The following is a 16,345-nucleotide window of genomic DNA, read 5'->3' on the forward strand; positions in this document are numbered from 1 at the left end:
TATTTTCTATATACTTGCGTATTGTCCGCGCGCTATTCTTTACATTTCTTACAATCGCAGAAAAATTCACAGTCAACGATAGGTTACGTTTCCCTTTTCTATTAAAACTCCCCTGTCGATTTGTTTTTGCAGCTAAAGAAAATAAACAAAGCTACGTGTTCCAAAGCAGAGCACAGATCCATCGATCGCTAGAATCCCAGAGAAAATCGGTTTCTTTCGTTTGTATCGAAATGTTAGAGTATCAACATATTAAATTGTATCAAGATGTTCGTTTGCAATCGTAAAATGCCATTAGACTTTTTAAAAAAAATCGATTAAAGTGCTTGCAGTCTTATCGTATCTTCCCTGTAATCTTCGATTGTTTACAAAATTTTCTGTCTAATTGTTCTTATGTAACGTTCATTGTACAAACTACATAGAAGTGAAATTCCCTTCTTCCAGTCGAAAACAATTTGATGGAAGAAGAAATGGGAAACAAAAGTCGTAGAAAAAAGGCTAACGCTTGCAATAATTAATAATAATTGAATAAGCTTATTCAAAAACAAATTGTAAATCCTAACAATCTTTGCAAAGCTTAATTATTTATTCGTTGAAATAGTCCTTGCAATTACTTCGTTACATTTATCAATATTACCCAAACGTAATTATACCATTTTATTTACGTACATTTTCAATTTATTCCTAAACGTAAGAAAATCGAGTGTTATAAATTCTTCGACGTTCTAGCGCTTCTTCTTTCCGTATATTTATCCGCTACGATAAATAAGATCTCTCTAACGATCCTTGAAATTATAAAGCGACGAAAGCTAGGCGGACTTATTACACGATCCACTACGTATAAGCGTAAAAATCGAAACGAATAAGATTTACGAGACCGAAAGCAACGACTGATAAATTGTTGTTCTTGCGAATTGTTACTCTACATAACGACAACATGCTTCGAATAATTGTAAGAAACGAAAGAAAATCAGAGGGGACGAAATGTGTTTTAAAATGTATTTTAGACGAGGCGAGAAAAAGTATATTCGTGTATTTATCAGTAATCGATGGACGATTATCCGTGACCAACGTTACATCGGCTTTTCTCGTCGTAATTACATTTTTTCTTTTTTTTTTTTCACTAACTTTTAAGCTTCCGCTGTGAGATAAATAGGATGTTCGAGCGTTGTTATCGCTGTGGTATTCAATTCCCAGGATTCGTTATAAGCTAAGCTTCGATTTCAACGATTGCAAGATTTCCTATCCTGTAAATCGATTCGAGATAAGCGTGATTGTATTTTAAGCTTCGACTCATGGGACCCGATATGGACATACGAATAAAATTCTTGCGTACGATGATCTTGTCGCTCATTTAAAATAAGGTTTAAAGTAAGCTTTCTTTTCTCGTGTTTAAATATTTGACACTTGTTCGTATCTTCTTTTCATTCCAAAATTGTCTGCAAATCTCTGTCGATGTTTGTAGTATTTTATTTTAATCTATAGCCTCTTTGTATCGTTTACAGGCTGTTTCAATGTTGTTTTTAACGTTGTAAAACGTGTAACTTGGGTAAGAATCAAATTTGAAAAATTAAACAGAAAGCGATTCGATGTGATAGAATTTTAAATTACGTTAATGAGCGAGTAATAGATGAATACATCGATCAACGTATTAATACGGATTAAAATACAGATGATTTTTAAAAATTTCAAACAATCCCATAATTATACCCATTAAGCGTTTCGTGCATTATTTTATTTGTTGTGTTCATATCACGTTATGCGAAGATTCTCAATGTACATCGAAGTTTAAAATAAATATTATATATCGTACAAATTCGAAACGATTCTTCTACAAATTTTTACAATTTTTTTTTACTTCGATCATTGCTCGAAATCGATAGACAATCCGTGTCCAGATATCAAATAAATTTTCCAAAACTGTTCCACACCTGCTAAATTAAAATCCCCCACTTATCATCATGTACACGATCGAACTAAAAAAGCGAAGATTTAACGAAATATATTTAAAAACAAAAACAAATATCGACCAATCTTCGATCAATATCAATGTTACCTACCGAACGATTGTATTACCTTCGTATACATTCTACAGCTTACTCGTGTTCAGTTCAATTTTCTATTCGATACTCTGTCGTTTTTCTTCGTATGGTAACACGTGAGACCTCGTCGTCGTCAACAGTACGAAACTACAAAATATGAAGCAATATACGAAATACAATCTTACAAATAATCGGTTAATTCACTTGATTGTTGTTAAACTACGAAGAAATTAAGTTATCGCGTAGTGTGTTCTATTCGCAGCTCGTTAACATCGCCAACGCGTTTGTAACATTTCCTCGGAGCTCGTACGAGGCATAAAATGCTACTATAAAATACAATATGTCCCGGCTTTGTTCCCGCGAAATTTTATCGGCACAGCTAGGGAAAGGTTATGTCGATCTAAGTTATAATTACATTTTAAAATATTGTCCGCAATTTAAGGAGGCAGCACTGGCGTCTACGACAGCAAATCGAATCTATCGCGTTACTAAATTTCTTGCTCACTTTCCTCGATTGCGGCAAATACGTCGGAAATCCTTCGCGATAACTCCTAACGCCATCTTAATTCGTCTTTAACGACCATCCCTCTTCGCGGTTACAGCGACGAGTGAAAGTCCATTGGCGCGATATCCGATCTCTGGAGCAAAAGAATCGATCCTCCTTCGCCTCTATCTATTGTCGAGGTTAATGATCGTTTAAACATTGCCAGCATTGATTGACCGAATCAACGACCTCTACAAGTAGATATCAGAAACAGATAGCGGTAATGCTTTATTAATTACGCTGTGCCGACGAAACACCAGCCCCTTATCTCCTAGTATTTTCTTTCCGATAACTTTTTAATAAAACGTTCTACATATTTCTTTGCTTATCCATTTTGCTTGTAGAATATGCTGGTAAAGTTTCGCGGAAAGAAACCCTTCGGGACACGCCGTACCAATTATATACACAAATTTAAGCATATGCTGTTTTAAATGAAAGCGAGAATTAAAGAGTTGAAGAATCTAATTGTAATGTAAAACCGGAAGTGCAGCGAAACCCAAAAGGCTGGGTCTATGTAAATGAAAAATAATAAACTATATGCTGTCCAAAGGGATGGTCGTGCGTTTGAAATTTTAATCTTCAAAGGCAAACAGACGACACCAGTGTCAGATTCTGTGTATTTTTGCACCTGAAAATCTTTCGTAAACCCGTAGAAGCACGCGTGGAATTTTTTGATGAATTTGAAGATACGAAATTGCACAAAACGCGCGTTAGGAAACGTATACAATATCCAAGGTATAACTGGCAACGCTACTTTCACAATCTAGGTCCTATGTTTTTAATTATGTCCATTCTCAATTACGAGTAAAATTTCATTGGATATATCGATACGGATTTGTGAGCGTACATCGAACTCGATCACTGGCAAGGAAATGGCAGGAACTGCGAAATTTCGATCGAGTTGGCTGTATTCGATGCCTTAGGTTTACGAAAGGATTCCCGAGAAATTGACGTGTCTTTTCTATATCCTACTTTACCGATTCTGTTAACACCGATATCGGGTTTCCATTTAACGTTAAACGTTCGCCACTTTCTATTTTGAGAAATTCAAATTTTTTGTTTTTTCCGCCCGTTACAGCGCTGCTGCGTCTCCTTACGATTTCGCGGAAATCGGAAAGAAATATATTTTAAAACATCGATATCCTTCCTTAAGATTAACGTTAAATGGTGCTCTTTTTTTATTTCGGTACAGGCAACTCGTTCCAGATTTCTTACCACTTTTTACCATCTGCCGGTAAGATCACCCGATTACAGAAAATGGCGCTCTAGATAAGGCACTTTATAACAACTCACTTGGATAACACGGCAGTGGAGAAGGTGAAACGCAAGGTCTCGATGGAAGTGGAGCACACATTGGTGGTGGAAAACAAGTAGGACTGGGAACTATAGGTATCCGGCAACAAGGAGGTGATGGCGAACAAGAGGGTGGTAACGGCGCGCAACAAGGAGCTGATATTGGACAAGGTCGTGGTTGTGGACAACAGGGGGTTGGTGGACAACGAGGAGGCGGACAGCAGGGTCTCTGAGGAGGAATAACGGGACACAACTCCTCGATTCTCGGTGGTAATACAGTGGAACACGTGGGTGGAGGTGGTACGCTAGGACATTTGCTGCAAGAGACATTTATAAAAAGTTTGAGAAAAATGTAATCTCTGTTCTTCGGGTAGTTTTCTTTTTACAAAAATTCAATTTTCTACGTTTTCTACATTCTTTCCTATGTTGTTGTCGTGTAAACTTATTTGTTATTTAGTTTATTCCCCTATCGTTAGGTTTTAGAAACTCGTTCGTGTGAAACTACTGTGAGTTATTATGATGTACGTGAAATAAATTAGATCTTGGGTATGAATAATGAATATAGAATAATTAAAAGAGGAAGAAATAAAAATATTCCATCAAGATTCCTGCATGAAATCGAACCACGTTCGTGTAAAACATAATGCTGTATACATAAATAAAAATAATTCAGAAAAATAATGATTTATATACGTTTAAACTAAGCAATTTCACATAGTTCTGCTTTTAGTAGTAGAAATATTATTTCCTTTATCACTGCATAAAATTTAAATCTTTTATCCAGAAGGTAATAACGAAGGTAAACGTACCAACACTCGATAGCGCAAAGCAAATATTTCATTTCCTCCAAATCGTTCCATGTTCCCTGACTTACACTGATACCGCGACAACTCATTTTGAATTTAATATTACAGAAGTTCTGCTGTGTCTTAATATTGACGACATTCGTGAAAATCTTCTTAAAATTTAATGAATTATATTTTTATGCCATGTGGGTTATATCGTCTTAAACATAATACAAAATGAACAATTTTCGAATCGTGATCAAAAAGTTACCAACAAATATCATTTGTTTTAAATTTCTATGAAAGATACTTGACAAAATAAATATTTGTGAAATTATCTGTATTTCAATATTTTGCGATCTATATTAAAATATTTTGCAGAAGAATAACATATAATAATATGATAGGATAATTTATGAAAAGCAAAAATCTGAAATGAAATTTTATACTCAAAATATAACTTTTACACAGAAAAAATGTCATTTTTCTCATATCTTCTGTTCCTTATTACGATAGATTATTCTAATAATTTTTATTACACAAGTTTATAAACTAAATGTTCTTTTACTTTTTTATACGTATGTCTTTTTTAATTTAAGGTCATCTAATACGCAATGGTATCACAATTGTAGCCATAAACGCATCTATAAAATAAGTAATATCTTAATTGTTATCCTAATTAATTAACTATAATTACAAATATTTACATTATCTAAACGTGTTCATATTTTCAATTTCTTGAAATAAGCTTTATTTATTAACATCACTAGGTATAATCAAACTTCAGTATCAAACCTTCTATTATCCCACATATCATTTTTTTCCTGTCAAATTTTATGACAAAAAACGATTTTACGATTGAATAAACAAAAATTAATTACCATCATACGATGCCTCCACCGAAGAAGAAAAGTGCTTATCAACGGTTAATGATACGAATATCTTGCCTCCTTCCGGCAAAACTTCGTCCTGTTTTTTTACATCCTGCAGGTTGGGAAAATTTGTCACGAAGACAATCCGTGAAAGCTTTTAATTTGTTGTTAATATTTTTATTAATATAGGACCGACTACTGTATTCTTTTGGGCACCTACATTTAAATGGGGTTTGGTGTTAGCAGGATTGGGTGACATGAAGCGACCACCAAACACGATTTCTCTTACGCAAACTGCGAGTCTGATGATTACTGGTGCCATATGGTCCAGGTATTATTTAAACGACGCTATTTTCCTCGTAAAAATGTATACAACAAACATATCGTTTTAAGCAAAAGAAGTAAGATTTACAAATTATTTATCCATCAGGTATTCACTGATCATCACACCAAAGAACTATAATTTATTCAGTGTAAACGCGTTTACGTGTTTAACGGGGATGTATAATTTTATACGAGCTCTGCTTTACAAAATAGAGCAAGAGAAGGCTGAGGAAAAGGATTCAGAATAGTGTTCCGAAAAGGATGTGTATATAGCATATCATAAATTCAATATAATTATTTTATATATTGAAATTAGAGACATTATTTCACAGTAACGCTAACTATTCGAATATCATCATAAGGTTTATCAGTTTTCGGATTTGTTTTTACTTGACTAATATTTTGTACAACTTCCATTCCTTTTACCACTCTACCGAATACGCTGTGTTTATTATCCAACCAAGGCTGAAACAAATATAACATTAATATTAATTGATATGTTAACGCGTTACCATTAATATGTGTATTAAAATGTGAATGATTTCAATTTAATTTTTAATCAATTTCTAATCGATTACAAGATAGTAGTAGATTTCTTACATGCGCTGTACTGATAAATTCTATAAATTATCTACTGTTCGTTCTACTTTCACATATTCTCACATAAAAAAAAAAAAAAAAAGAATTACGCAAACTTACAGTTGGCGTCAAAGTAATGAAAAATTGGCTGCCGTTTGTGTTCGGTCCAGCATTAGCCATACTTAAAGTATACGGTCTGTCATGTTTTAAATGTGGCCTAAATTCGTCTTCAAACTCTCCTCCCCATATACTTTCTCCACCAGTACCAGTTCCAGTAGGATCACCAGTTTGAATCATAAATCCCTTAATTACTCTATGGAATATATGTCCATTGTAATAACCATTTTTCGAATGAACACAGAAATTTTCCACTGTTCTCGGAACATCTTTTCCAAAAAGATTCAAGTGAATATCTCCAAGAGCTGTATGGATAATCGCTGTATCATAGATCTTTTGTACATTGGTAGCTTCTGTAGAGGAAATAATATCTTCTTTCGATGGTCTTTCATTGAAGACATCCCTATCACATTCTTGACTTTTGGTATCCTCTGGTTCTCTCCTTGTAAACATATAAAACCTATTTTTTTTATAAGCTGTACAAAAGAGTGTTGGATCAGGACGATTCATTTCCATTGTTGGATTTTCTGCAGCCTCCATTTCTACAGTCACAGCTGCTGTAGTCTTCCTGGCTTTCCCCTATACATTTTTAAAATATTACTTGTTATTAGCCAAAGTTTGTAAAGATACAAGCATCTTTCGAAACGTGTAAATTCTATACACACCTGGAATAAAGCTAATTGCATAGGACGAATATTTTCAGGTTTCCCCATAATCCTAATACATCGATTTGTGTACAAATTTACAACTTTTACACCTAACATTGTGCTATATAAAATTATATAACCTGACTCATCAAAAACAATATTTCCTAAGTTCGTTTCTGTTTTATCCAGTTCTCTTTCTACCGCCATTCTAAAGACATTATTAATATCTTGATTAGAAAATAGATTCATTTTTATGCTAAAATTTTATTAAAGAATAACGTTACCTTCGTCCAAATTCCATATTTGGTAACTGCTGTGTCATTTGTTGCAATTCAGAAAACCTTTGTAACGTTTCATCAAATATTCTATACAATTTCCCAGTACGAAAGTTAAAAACCCTAACTTTTCTATCTCCACTGAGAGAAGCAAATTTTTTACCATCTGGTGATACTGCTAACCCACATGGATAAGTTTTATTTTTTGCAAACTCAAACAAATCTGTATCCAACTTGGTTTTAAACGTAACGCACTTGGGATACCTGTACTCCATTTTAGGTCCTGTCCAGTATTCCACAATACCGGCTTTGTCTGCAGAGATGCATGTTTCAAATGCAGAATTGTACTACAAATGATAACAGTTTATATAAAAATTACTTAAATAAGATCATAGAATATAATTATGCTAATTTCCCTTACTTTCATTACAACCACAGGTTCGATATGTAATTTCTTAAAAATATGTAATGGCGTATTGGTCCCTTGTCCATCAAAAATATAAATTTTATTTGATTCCTGAGCTGAAACTGCTACAGCAGATATTGCATCACCAGGAGAATATATCCATTCACAGCAAAGTGGAATAAAATGCAGCTTTATCATATTAATCATGTCTGAAATAAAATGTTAATAATATCAGATAATTAAGCCATATTAGTTTAATGCAACATAATAAATTATTGAACATATCTAATAAGATCTACTTACCAAAATTTATAACATCAAATATCTTTATTGTTTTATCTAAGCTTACAGTACATGCGTGAATACCATTACAGCTAGCAGCCATAGACTGTATAGCCATCATATGTGCGCGAAAATGCTTTACAAATTCTACTAACTCCTCTTGTTTTTTCCAAAATTTAACATGTCCATCGAAACTACCTGTTATTACAAAATTTGATCTGTACAAATACAAAACACAAACTTATATTACAAACATTATATTATTATTTAAGAGATAACATTATATAAAATAATAAATACTAACTTTGTTACCACAATGTGGGTGATTACATCTCTGTGCATATAAGATTTTTCGTAACATTCACAACATGGTAAATTGTCTATGTATACTTGTTCGTATTCGAGAACTGTAAAATTAATATTGAATTTAGTTAAATAAAAAACATTAAAAATTATATATATACAAAATATTGTATTTTCCAAAATTATAAATTACATTTATTGATAATGAAAAACATGTAATTAACATTACAAACTTATCAAAAGTAAAAAATTTTAATACTAAAATCAATTAATTATTTATATAGTTATGTCATATTTATCTTATATAAATAAATTTTGACACTTCTCAGTTGTATTTAAGAATCATATTGAAATTTTATACGATATAAAAGATAAAACATATAAATAAGAAAGATGACTTATTCATTTTGTATAAAATATCAAAAACAATAAACATAGAATAGGTTATAAATGTATACCTTTCTGTTTCTTTCGAGATACAGCTTCTGAAGGTAATGGTCCAACCCAATCTTCCTCATTATCGCTTCCATTATGTTCTCTTTTATTATTAGACATTATTATAAAAAAGTAAAACGAAAAACTTATTATAATAAACAATAAACTACACTTCACATTGAGGTTTAATACTACGCTTTTGGCACTACGTGTCTCTAGTGTCATACGATATCATTTCTATTGAAAAATCTATTATTATTGATATAATATATTTTTTATGATACAAATTTCTCTTATATTAAAAAAGAAATGTAAGGTTTATAAATAATTTACTATAACCAAATTATGTAATTTTATTTCTATATACTTTAAAAAAAGGTATAATTTTTTATGTATGTAATATTATATCATAAATAAGCATATGACATTATGATTTTTGTTTCTTTATGTCTTTACCACAATGATTAATATTATTTCTAAGTTACAATATAAATTAAATGTATAAAATCATAAACGGTGATAGCATTCTTAAATTTGACCGAAATTTTCATATATAGCTTTATAATTATATATTTCTATAAAATTATTATACAGTTGCCTATTTTAGTGTAATGTATATTGTTAAATTTAAGTTTTGCAGTTACTTAACTGATTATATATAGTAAATCAAATTCTGTGACAATAATCAAATTACTAATAAGTAATGAGAACATAAATTATTGATAAGTAATTTGCGTCGTAGAGTATTCCATATATTTATATTATTATTTTTTATTTAGATTTTGTGAATACATTTTATATTATACCTTGACAATATAATAAAACGTACAATAATGATATAACTACGCACAAATTTGAAATATAATAAAACATATTATTGAATGCAGTTCGATCTGAAAAAAGTCTGTTGAATTGAAATTTTATGAGTATATGTTTCTCAATATATAATATAGAAAAATGTAATGCATTATTTTCATATATATTTAAATATAATAATATGCATGATATTACTTTTTCTTACAATTAAATATGTTATTCACAAATAATTAATAAATTTTTATGTATTCTAAAACCTATCGAAATGTGAAGAAGCAGATATATGTATATTTAACCTACTCCACTAATAAAATTTCAGCATAAGAAGGACGAAGCCGCGTAACGTTATTGTGTAATGTACACGGCTTATTTCTTTGTAATTAACTTATAAAAAAATTAATATCGAAATTTGTTATTGTTATTTATTCGAGAAGCGTTAAAAATTGTTGTACTTCCTAATATGACTAGGTAAGTCTAAAAAATTTTAAGGTTATATTGTTATATTACGAATCAAAACATTCTAAAAACAATTACATTCGTTTTATTCCAACATATTATTAGAAGATCTATACGATCATTTTTCTTTCACTTGTGATGTGCTATAACTATTTGTAAATTGAAATTTTAAATTTCGTGTTTTCAAGGGCATGTTTATTTAAAGACGTGTAATTAGAAAATCGTAGTTACAGCATAAAAAAGTAATGAATGAATGTAAAAATAATCTTTTAAGTACAATAATTTCTAGAAAAAGAATTATTGAAAGTAACAAAATATGAATTCCATAAAAATTTTATAATTTCGCGGTCTTTAAAATCTTTTGTTTTGATAGATAAAAACATGTTTAATGATATCAATGTGCATGTATGTATATATACATATAATATTTTCAAATTTGTATGCGATGTATTAATAAATTATTATAAATATATTTTAATCCAAGTAAAAGTGGAAAATTAAAAATTACAGATCAAAAATAGAGTTAGGAGATGTAACACCACATAATATAAAACAGCTCAAACTCCTTAACCAAGTGGTGTTTCCAGTCTCGTACAATGAAAAATTTTATAAAGATGTGTTAGAAGCAGGAGAGCTAGCAAAACTTGCATATTACAATGATATAGTGGTATGTCATATTTGTTTATATACTCAAACAATATATTGAGGAACATGTCAATATTTTGAATAAAAATTGCTATTAATTTAATTTAATTATAATATTATTTATTTCAGGTTGGTGCAGTTTGTTGCCGAGTAGATACTTCTGAAAATTCTAGGCGTTTGTATATTATGACATTAGGATGTCTCTATCCTTATAGAAGATTAGGAATAGGTACTGTAATGGTACAACATGTTTTAAATTATGTTTACAAAGATGGAAACTTTGATTCAATCTTTCTGTAAGTATTTAATAAAATTTATTAAACATATAAAATTCCATTTGTAAATATTCATATATAAATAATAATTATTACTTTTATATGTTACTTTTTGTTTACAGTCATGTTCAGATAAGTAATGAAGGGGCCATTGACTTTTATAAAAAATTTGGTTTTGAAATAGTAGAAACAAAGGAACATTATTACAAACGAATAGAACCTGCAGATGCTCATGTATTACAAAAAACTTTACGTCCTAAAACAAATCAAACAAATAATCAACAAAATAATCAATAAAAATCGTTAATCATTAATTTATCACGTCTTAAAAACTACATGTTTTCATAGTCTGGTAATAAAATTATTTTTATTGTACCTCCCAGTGTGTTATAAGTTATAAAATTAGAGTTTTATAAATAATTTAATAAAGTTGATAAATACAATGTACATCGACGTAAACAATATAACATAACAATCGCATAAATTATTAATACTCGTAACAAAAATTTATAATTTTCTAGTTATTGCCAACATTATACATATCACTCTTTTATACCACTTCACTAAACTCACATTACATTTATAATACTTTATTTATCTCTAATACATTTAATAACTTGTGTTAGCTGCAAAAAATATTATAATGGTCAGAACTGAAACAATCTCAAATATTTTGTACAATCAATATATCTATAGTCTTATTCTTTAAATATTTTCTGAGTAGAAAATTGAAAGCTAATTCGCTTTTCTTGCAAATGCACATTCAGTAAACATAATACTAATACAAAGATATTACCACTTAAGTACAGTAACGTGAGATTATTTGAATTTGAATTATTTAAATACTGTGGTTATCATTAATAAAATATAAATATATAATATAAAATATGTAGATAGAAACACACTTATGACATTTATGCATCAGTGGATAAAGCTTTTGGCATATTGCAAATTATTGTGTCTTTGTACATAGAAAATCAATTAAAATTGGCATCTGAAAAACAACAATAGCAAAGAAACTTTTGTTCCCGCATATTAACATTCATATATTAATGAGTATTTTTTATATCCATATAATTATAGCGTTAGTAGTTCTTGCAATCTTTTCGCACATAAGTCTGACCCTTCAGATGCCTCTTTTGAAACCTGTAAATTTAAATAATTTGATATAATAGAACATAAATTAATATTATTGATTTATTTGATGAGAAAAATATTTACTGGTGTTAAGTTAAGAAACCCATGAGGTAAACCTGGCAATATGTCAAGCGTGATTAATACACCAAGCGATCGAAGTTTTCTTGCGAACATGACAGAGTCATCCAGGCATGGATCCAACTCTAATGTCTATAATAAAACATTTATATATATATGTAATCTTTTTCGCATATTGTATTCCATACAAAATTTATTGTTTAAGAATTTACCAGCATTTTAACGGGTGGTAATTGTGCTAAAAGATGGTCTGCTGCAAGATAAGGACTTAAATATGGGTCTCTGGGTACTGTAAATATAAATTCCTCCATACTACTTTTCGCATTTTCTATATCCAGTTCTCTGGATTCTTTATGTCTTCCACTAAGAGACCATCCAAAAAAAGACCATGATCTATCATTCTTTGAAATATTGTTTTCTGTGCTAATAGTGCTATTTCCAATATGTGTTGAAGCATTTGTGCCACAATTTCGATACAGTCCAAAAAATTTATTAACATATTCTTGAGATCTTGCTTCTTCCTGTAGATGTTCTGTCCCTGTTATGTTAGAGAATGTTCAAAGAGTATTTAAATGTAAAACCGACTATAATAAAAACAATGAACTGTACTAAAAGTTATATAATATATTTAAATTATTTTCTTAAAAAAATATCTTTATGTTTAATCCATTGTGTGTTTATATACCGTCAACTTCTGTTAAAGTAACAGAATTCAAAGTAGAATCAGATGGTAAGGATGCTAACTTATGTGCATCATTTGTTTCATCTCCATTGGGACTAAGAGCTAGCGCTATTAGATCGCTTTCACTCACTTCAGCAAAAGATTCTGATTCTGACTTAAAACAGTCAGCTGCATAAGCTTTTAAGCAACGTAGAAGAAATCCCATAGGTAATAATGGGTCTGTAAGGCAAAGTAATCGTGAAGGTGATAGTACAAAGTCAACAAGTACTGGTGTGTATGCCATAAATATTCCATCAGGTTTTCTGATATTTAACTGTAAACATTTTAAGGTAACTCCCAAATTTAAATTGGCCCCAGCAGAATCACCTATAAAAATTTAATATACTTATTCACGAATATTATATATATATAGCAATATTCACATAAAACTATGTTAAAAAGTTAACACCATGCAATGTTTTACATCTTACCAGCAAAAAGTATTTTTTGAGCTGTACTCCCAAGCAATGTACTTGCATGATTTAATGCCCATGCATATGCATATAGCACTTCTTCGAGTGCACGAGGGAATGGAGCTTCAGGTGCTAAACTGTAATCTATACTTAAAATAGGTATACCGAGATTTATTGCCCAATTACGTAAATATGTTTCATGAGACAGCGAAGTCTGTGCTACAAAACCTCCACCATGACAATGAATTATTAATTCGTTGGATAGTCCATGCAGTTCTCCCCCTACTCCACCTGAACCAACCTGAGAGAAGCATGTACTGCACAGGAGTGAAACTGATGATTCACAAAAATTTCTACTCAATTAAAGGTAAAATAAAGATAAAAATAACAATGAAAATACTGCTAAAATTACAGATATATAAAGTAATCGAATTATCTCTTTACCATTCCTAAACGACGTTTAGAACTAAACAGTCTAACGTGTATTGGCTTTTTTCCAATATGACTGTTTGGTATTGGAATTGAGACGGTTGATCCACTTAATGTAGGAAGTGTCAATTCTTCGGGTGGTATAGAAATTATTTGATTTATTGCCAAAGAAGGAGCTGTTATAGCAGGCAACCTGCGTGTAAGATCTAAAACATATAATAATATATATATATATATTACATATTGAAGTAATTAAATTATAAACATAATGAAATAATTATTACATTTAAAATAAATTACGCATATATTATCATTAAAAATCGCAGTATATTACCAGCCTCATTGAGAAACCAAAAAGCTTGACAAAATGAGATATCAGCACGTTGAGACACATCAACAATACGGCGTGCCCTTATTTCAGGATCTAACATGTACTTGACAGAATTAGCACATCTTGCTAATAATGTACCATTAGAATAAAAAGCTTCGCTGAATGTTGCCATACAAACCATTATAGTTTTTAATATAGGCTTTAAATTGTCATAAAACTGAAAACACAACATATTGAACTAGAAAATGTTAAAGTAGTTAATTATTAACTAAAACTATATATATATAGATATCCTTATTAGTATACCTGGAATCCTAAGCACCTGCCATAAAAACAATACTGATTAATACTATCTACTTTACTTAAAATTTCATGTGGATTATGACTATCTCCTATAAAGAGAGATGGTTTTCCATCATTTAAATGTTCACTCCAAGAATAAAGAGTTTGTAAATGTTCTAAGCAAGTGCACAAAGATGCCAATAGCTGTGAGCAAGCCTCGATTTCTCTATAAATATTTGTACCTGTTAATATAACTTTAAATAAAAACATTTAATAATTTTATTTAGTGAATTTTAACAACTACCTCATATAGTAACTTTTACGAAAAAATAAAGAGTCCTTCTGGCAATATATTTGATGACAGACAGAACGAGAGTGAATAATACATTTGTCTATTAGCACTAGAAAACTTCTATATCCATTACCAGGTGTTTCCGCATCAAGATCAAACATTGGTGCGATTCTACTAATTTCTTTGTATAATGGTTGTAACTGTACCAAATGATCTAATATAGCCATAAGCGCAGCTCTAATTCTAATACTGTTCTCATCTTGATGCGACACAAAATATTCTGAATTGGCATGACATAGTTCCCGTAATGCTCCCCATTGTAAAGGCTCAACATCTTCAAACGGTCTGTCAAAGTCATCATCGAGTGACATCTGAGCTGTTTCCTGCCTAGTCATTTAGTAATAAATTTTTAATTGTTTCTTTTACCACAAACAATAACTGTGGAATCTGCAACATAAACATTTATATTATTCTGTTATTTGTTGACAAAAACAAGCGTTCTTATAATTCGTAACAACGTACTGTTATTTTTCAACATAATTAAAATATAATACACATAAAACATCGTTAATACGTACAAAATGAATGTGTTCATAATTGGTAATGAAGACTGATTGTACCTTTACAATTCATGATGTTAATTCGAATTAGGTTATCAAATTTACTCAGGATATTCAGATTACGTTTAATTATTTTTTAACTTTCGATGTACATTGCATCATGCTTACATACATTAAACTCTTTGTATACATTGTATTGTATGTTAGGCAACAGCTTCTATTTTGAATTTGACATTTCCTAAATCTTTATCATGGTCGCCATATTGTTTTTTCGATCGATAGCATTATCTCACCGTAATAGCACGCGCTAGGTACGAATTAAGTGTATTGACATGCATGTGTTTGAACAATAAACTACGTGTAACTAGCAAGAACATAGTTGTAAGATGGACCTAAAATAATTCTTGATCGGCTATTGTATTTATGCTAAGAGAAAATGATTATCTTTGTGTTTAATTCTAACGTAAATTAAAGACTCGTAACATTCGTAAGCTTAAATTCATAAGAGCGATAGATTTTATCAATCAATTACTCGATAATTATTGACCTAATTAGAACAGATTATCAAAAGCTTGAGAATCCCTATTATTGAATGAGACTGAATTACTTAAATGATAATATCAACAATATAACAATTAAGAAGTACATATGTATAATAAATAATTTTATTATCGATATCAATAGGAATACTTACCAGACACATGTATGTCCCTAAGCTGTGGTATTTGGAACGATAGCTAAAGAAACCAAAGAAGCGTACATATATGTACATGCGTTGTTTCGGTACCAATTTCGTCAGACTAATGGCAATGAACGACAAACAACAAATTACATTTCTACTATCGCTGCTAGTACGTATTAGGTAATGCAGTCGCGTCAGATGAATTAATCACAAAGATATACCAGTGATATCTAATAACACTCAAAAAATAGATTTTCTTAGAAATTTGGTTATCTAAGATTTTTACTCTGAACTATACTTATATGTAATTAACACTAAATACTATTG

The 16,345-nt window shown here is 30.4% G+C and overlaps 5 protein-coding genes and 1 long non-coding RNA gene across 7 annotated transcripts; 2 read left to right on the forward strand and 4 right to left on the reverse strand.

Moving 5' to 3' along the window:
* Positions 1–1,738: 1,738 nt before the first annotated feature.
* On the reverse strand, positions 1,739–2,695 carry LOC132909336 (uncharacterized). 2 transcript variants are annotated; one of them, XR_009658521.1, is made up of 2 exons: positions 2,074–2,695; positions 1,739–1,973 (listed from the first exon to the last, which is right to left on the reverse strand). It is a non-coding gene; the product is annotated as an uncharacterized LOC132909336 (long non-coding RNA). The 2 variants fall into 2 exon arrangements; XR_009658520.1 differs by having other exon boundaries at positions 2,058–2,695.
* Positions 2,696–3,862: 1,167 nt separating this feature from the next.
* LOC132909117 (sperm mitochondrial-associated cysteine-rich protein-like) lies at positions 3,863–4,771 on the reverse strand. The gene is made up of 2 exons (XM_060963708.1): positions 4,686–4,771; positions 3,863–4,193 (listed from the first exon to the last, which is right to left on the reverse strand). The coding sequence occupies exons 1-2, from the start codon at positions 4,769–4,771 to the stop codon at positions 3,863–3,865; spliced, it is 417 nt and encodes a 138-aa protein (XP_060819691.1).
* A 780-nt stretch (positions 4,772–5,551) lies between these two features.
* LOC132909118 (mitochondrial pyruvate carrier 2-like) lies at positions 5,552–6,105 on the forward strand. Its single transcript, XM_060963709.1, has 3 exons — positions 5,552–5,651; positions 5,723–5,864; positions 5,964–6,105. Exons 1-3 carry the CDS (start codon positions 5,552–5,554, stop codon positions 6,103–6,105), a joined length of 384 nt encoding a protein of 127 aa, XP_060819692.1.
* Positions 6,106–6,137: 32 nt separating this feature from the next.
* On the reverse strand, positions 6,138–16,284 carry LOC132909332 (peptidylprolyl isomerase domain and WD repeat-containing protein 1). The gene is made up of 15 exons (XM_060964114.1): positions 16,031–16,284; positions 14,789–15,223; positions 14,509–14,710; positions 14,206–14,419; positions 13,887–14,077; positions 13,461–13,743; positions 13,061–13,356; positions 8,925–8,979; positions 8,468–8,570; positions 8,185–8,381; positions 7,897–8,090; positions 7,485–7,822; positions 7,219–7,408; positions 6,557–7,132; positions 6,138–6,322 (listed from the first exon to the last, which is right to left on the reverse strand). Exons 2-15 carry the CDS (start codon positions 15,169–15,171, stop codon positions 6,179–6,181), a joined length of 3,366 nt encoding a protein of 1,121 aa, XP_060820097.1. The 5' UTR covers positions 15,172–15,223; positions 16,031–16,284; the 3' UTR covers positions 6,138–6,178.
* LOC132909324 (probable N-acetyltransferase san) lies at positions 9,999–11,540 on the forward strand. Its single transcript, XM_060964105.1, has 4 exons — positions 9,999–10,185; positions 10,684–10,840; positions 10,948–11,114; positions 11,216–11,540. The coding sequence occupies exons 1-4, from the start codon at positions 10,178–10,180 to the stop codon at positions 11,388–11,390; spliced, it is 507 nt and encodes a 168-aa protein (XP_060820088.1). The 5' UTR covers positions 9,999–10,177; the 3' UTR covers positions 11,391–11,540.
* Positions 11,496–12,904, reverse strand: LOC132909331 (hormone-sensitive lipase-like). Its single transcript, XM_060964113.1, has 3 exons — positions 12,521–12,904; positions 12,315–12,440; positions 11,496–12,239 (listed from the first exon to the last, which is right to left on the reverse strand). The coding sequence occupies exons 1-3, from the start codon at positions 12,617–12,619 to the stop codon at positions 12,171–12,173; spliced, it is 294 nt and encodes a 97-aa protein (XP_060820096.1). The 5' UTR covers positions 12,620–12,904; the 3' UTR covers positions 11,496–12,170.
* Positions 16,285–16,345: the final 61 nt, after the last annotated feature.

Source organism: Bombus pascuorum, chromosome 7 (assembly GCF_905332965.1).
Source record: "Bombus pascuorum chromosome 7, iyBomPasc1.1, whole genome shotgun sequence".
Lineage (NCBI taxonomy): Eukaryota > Metazoa > Arthropoda > Insecta > Hymenoptera > Apidae > Bombus > Bombus pascuorum.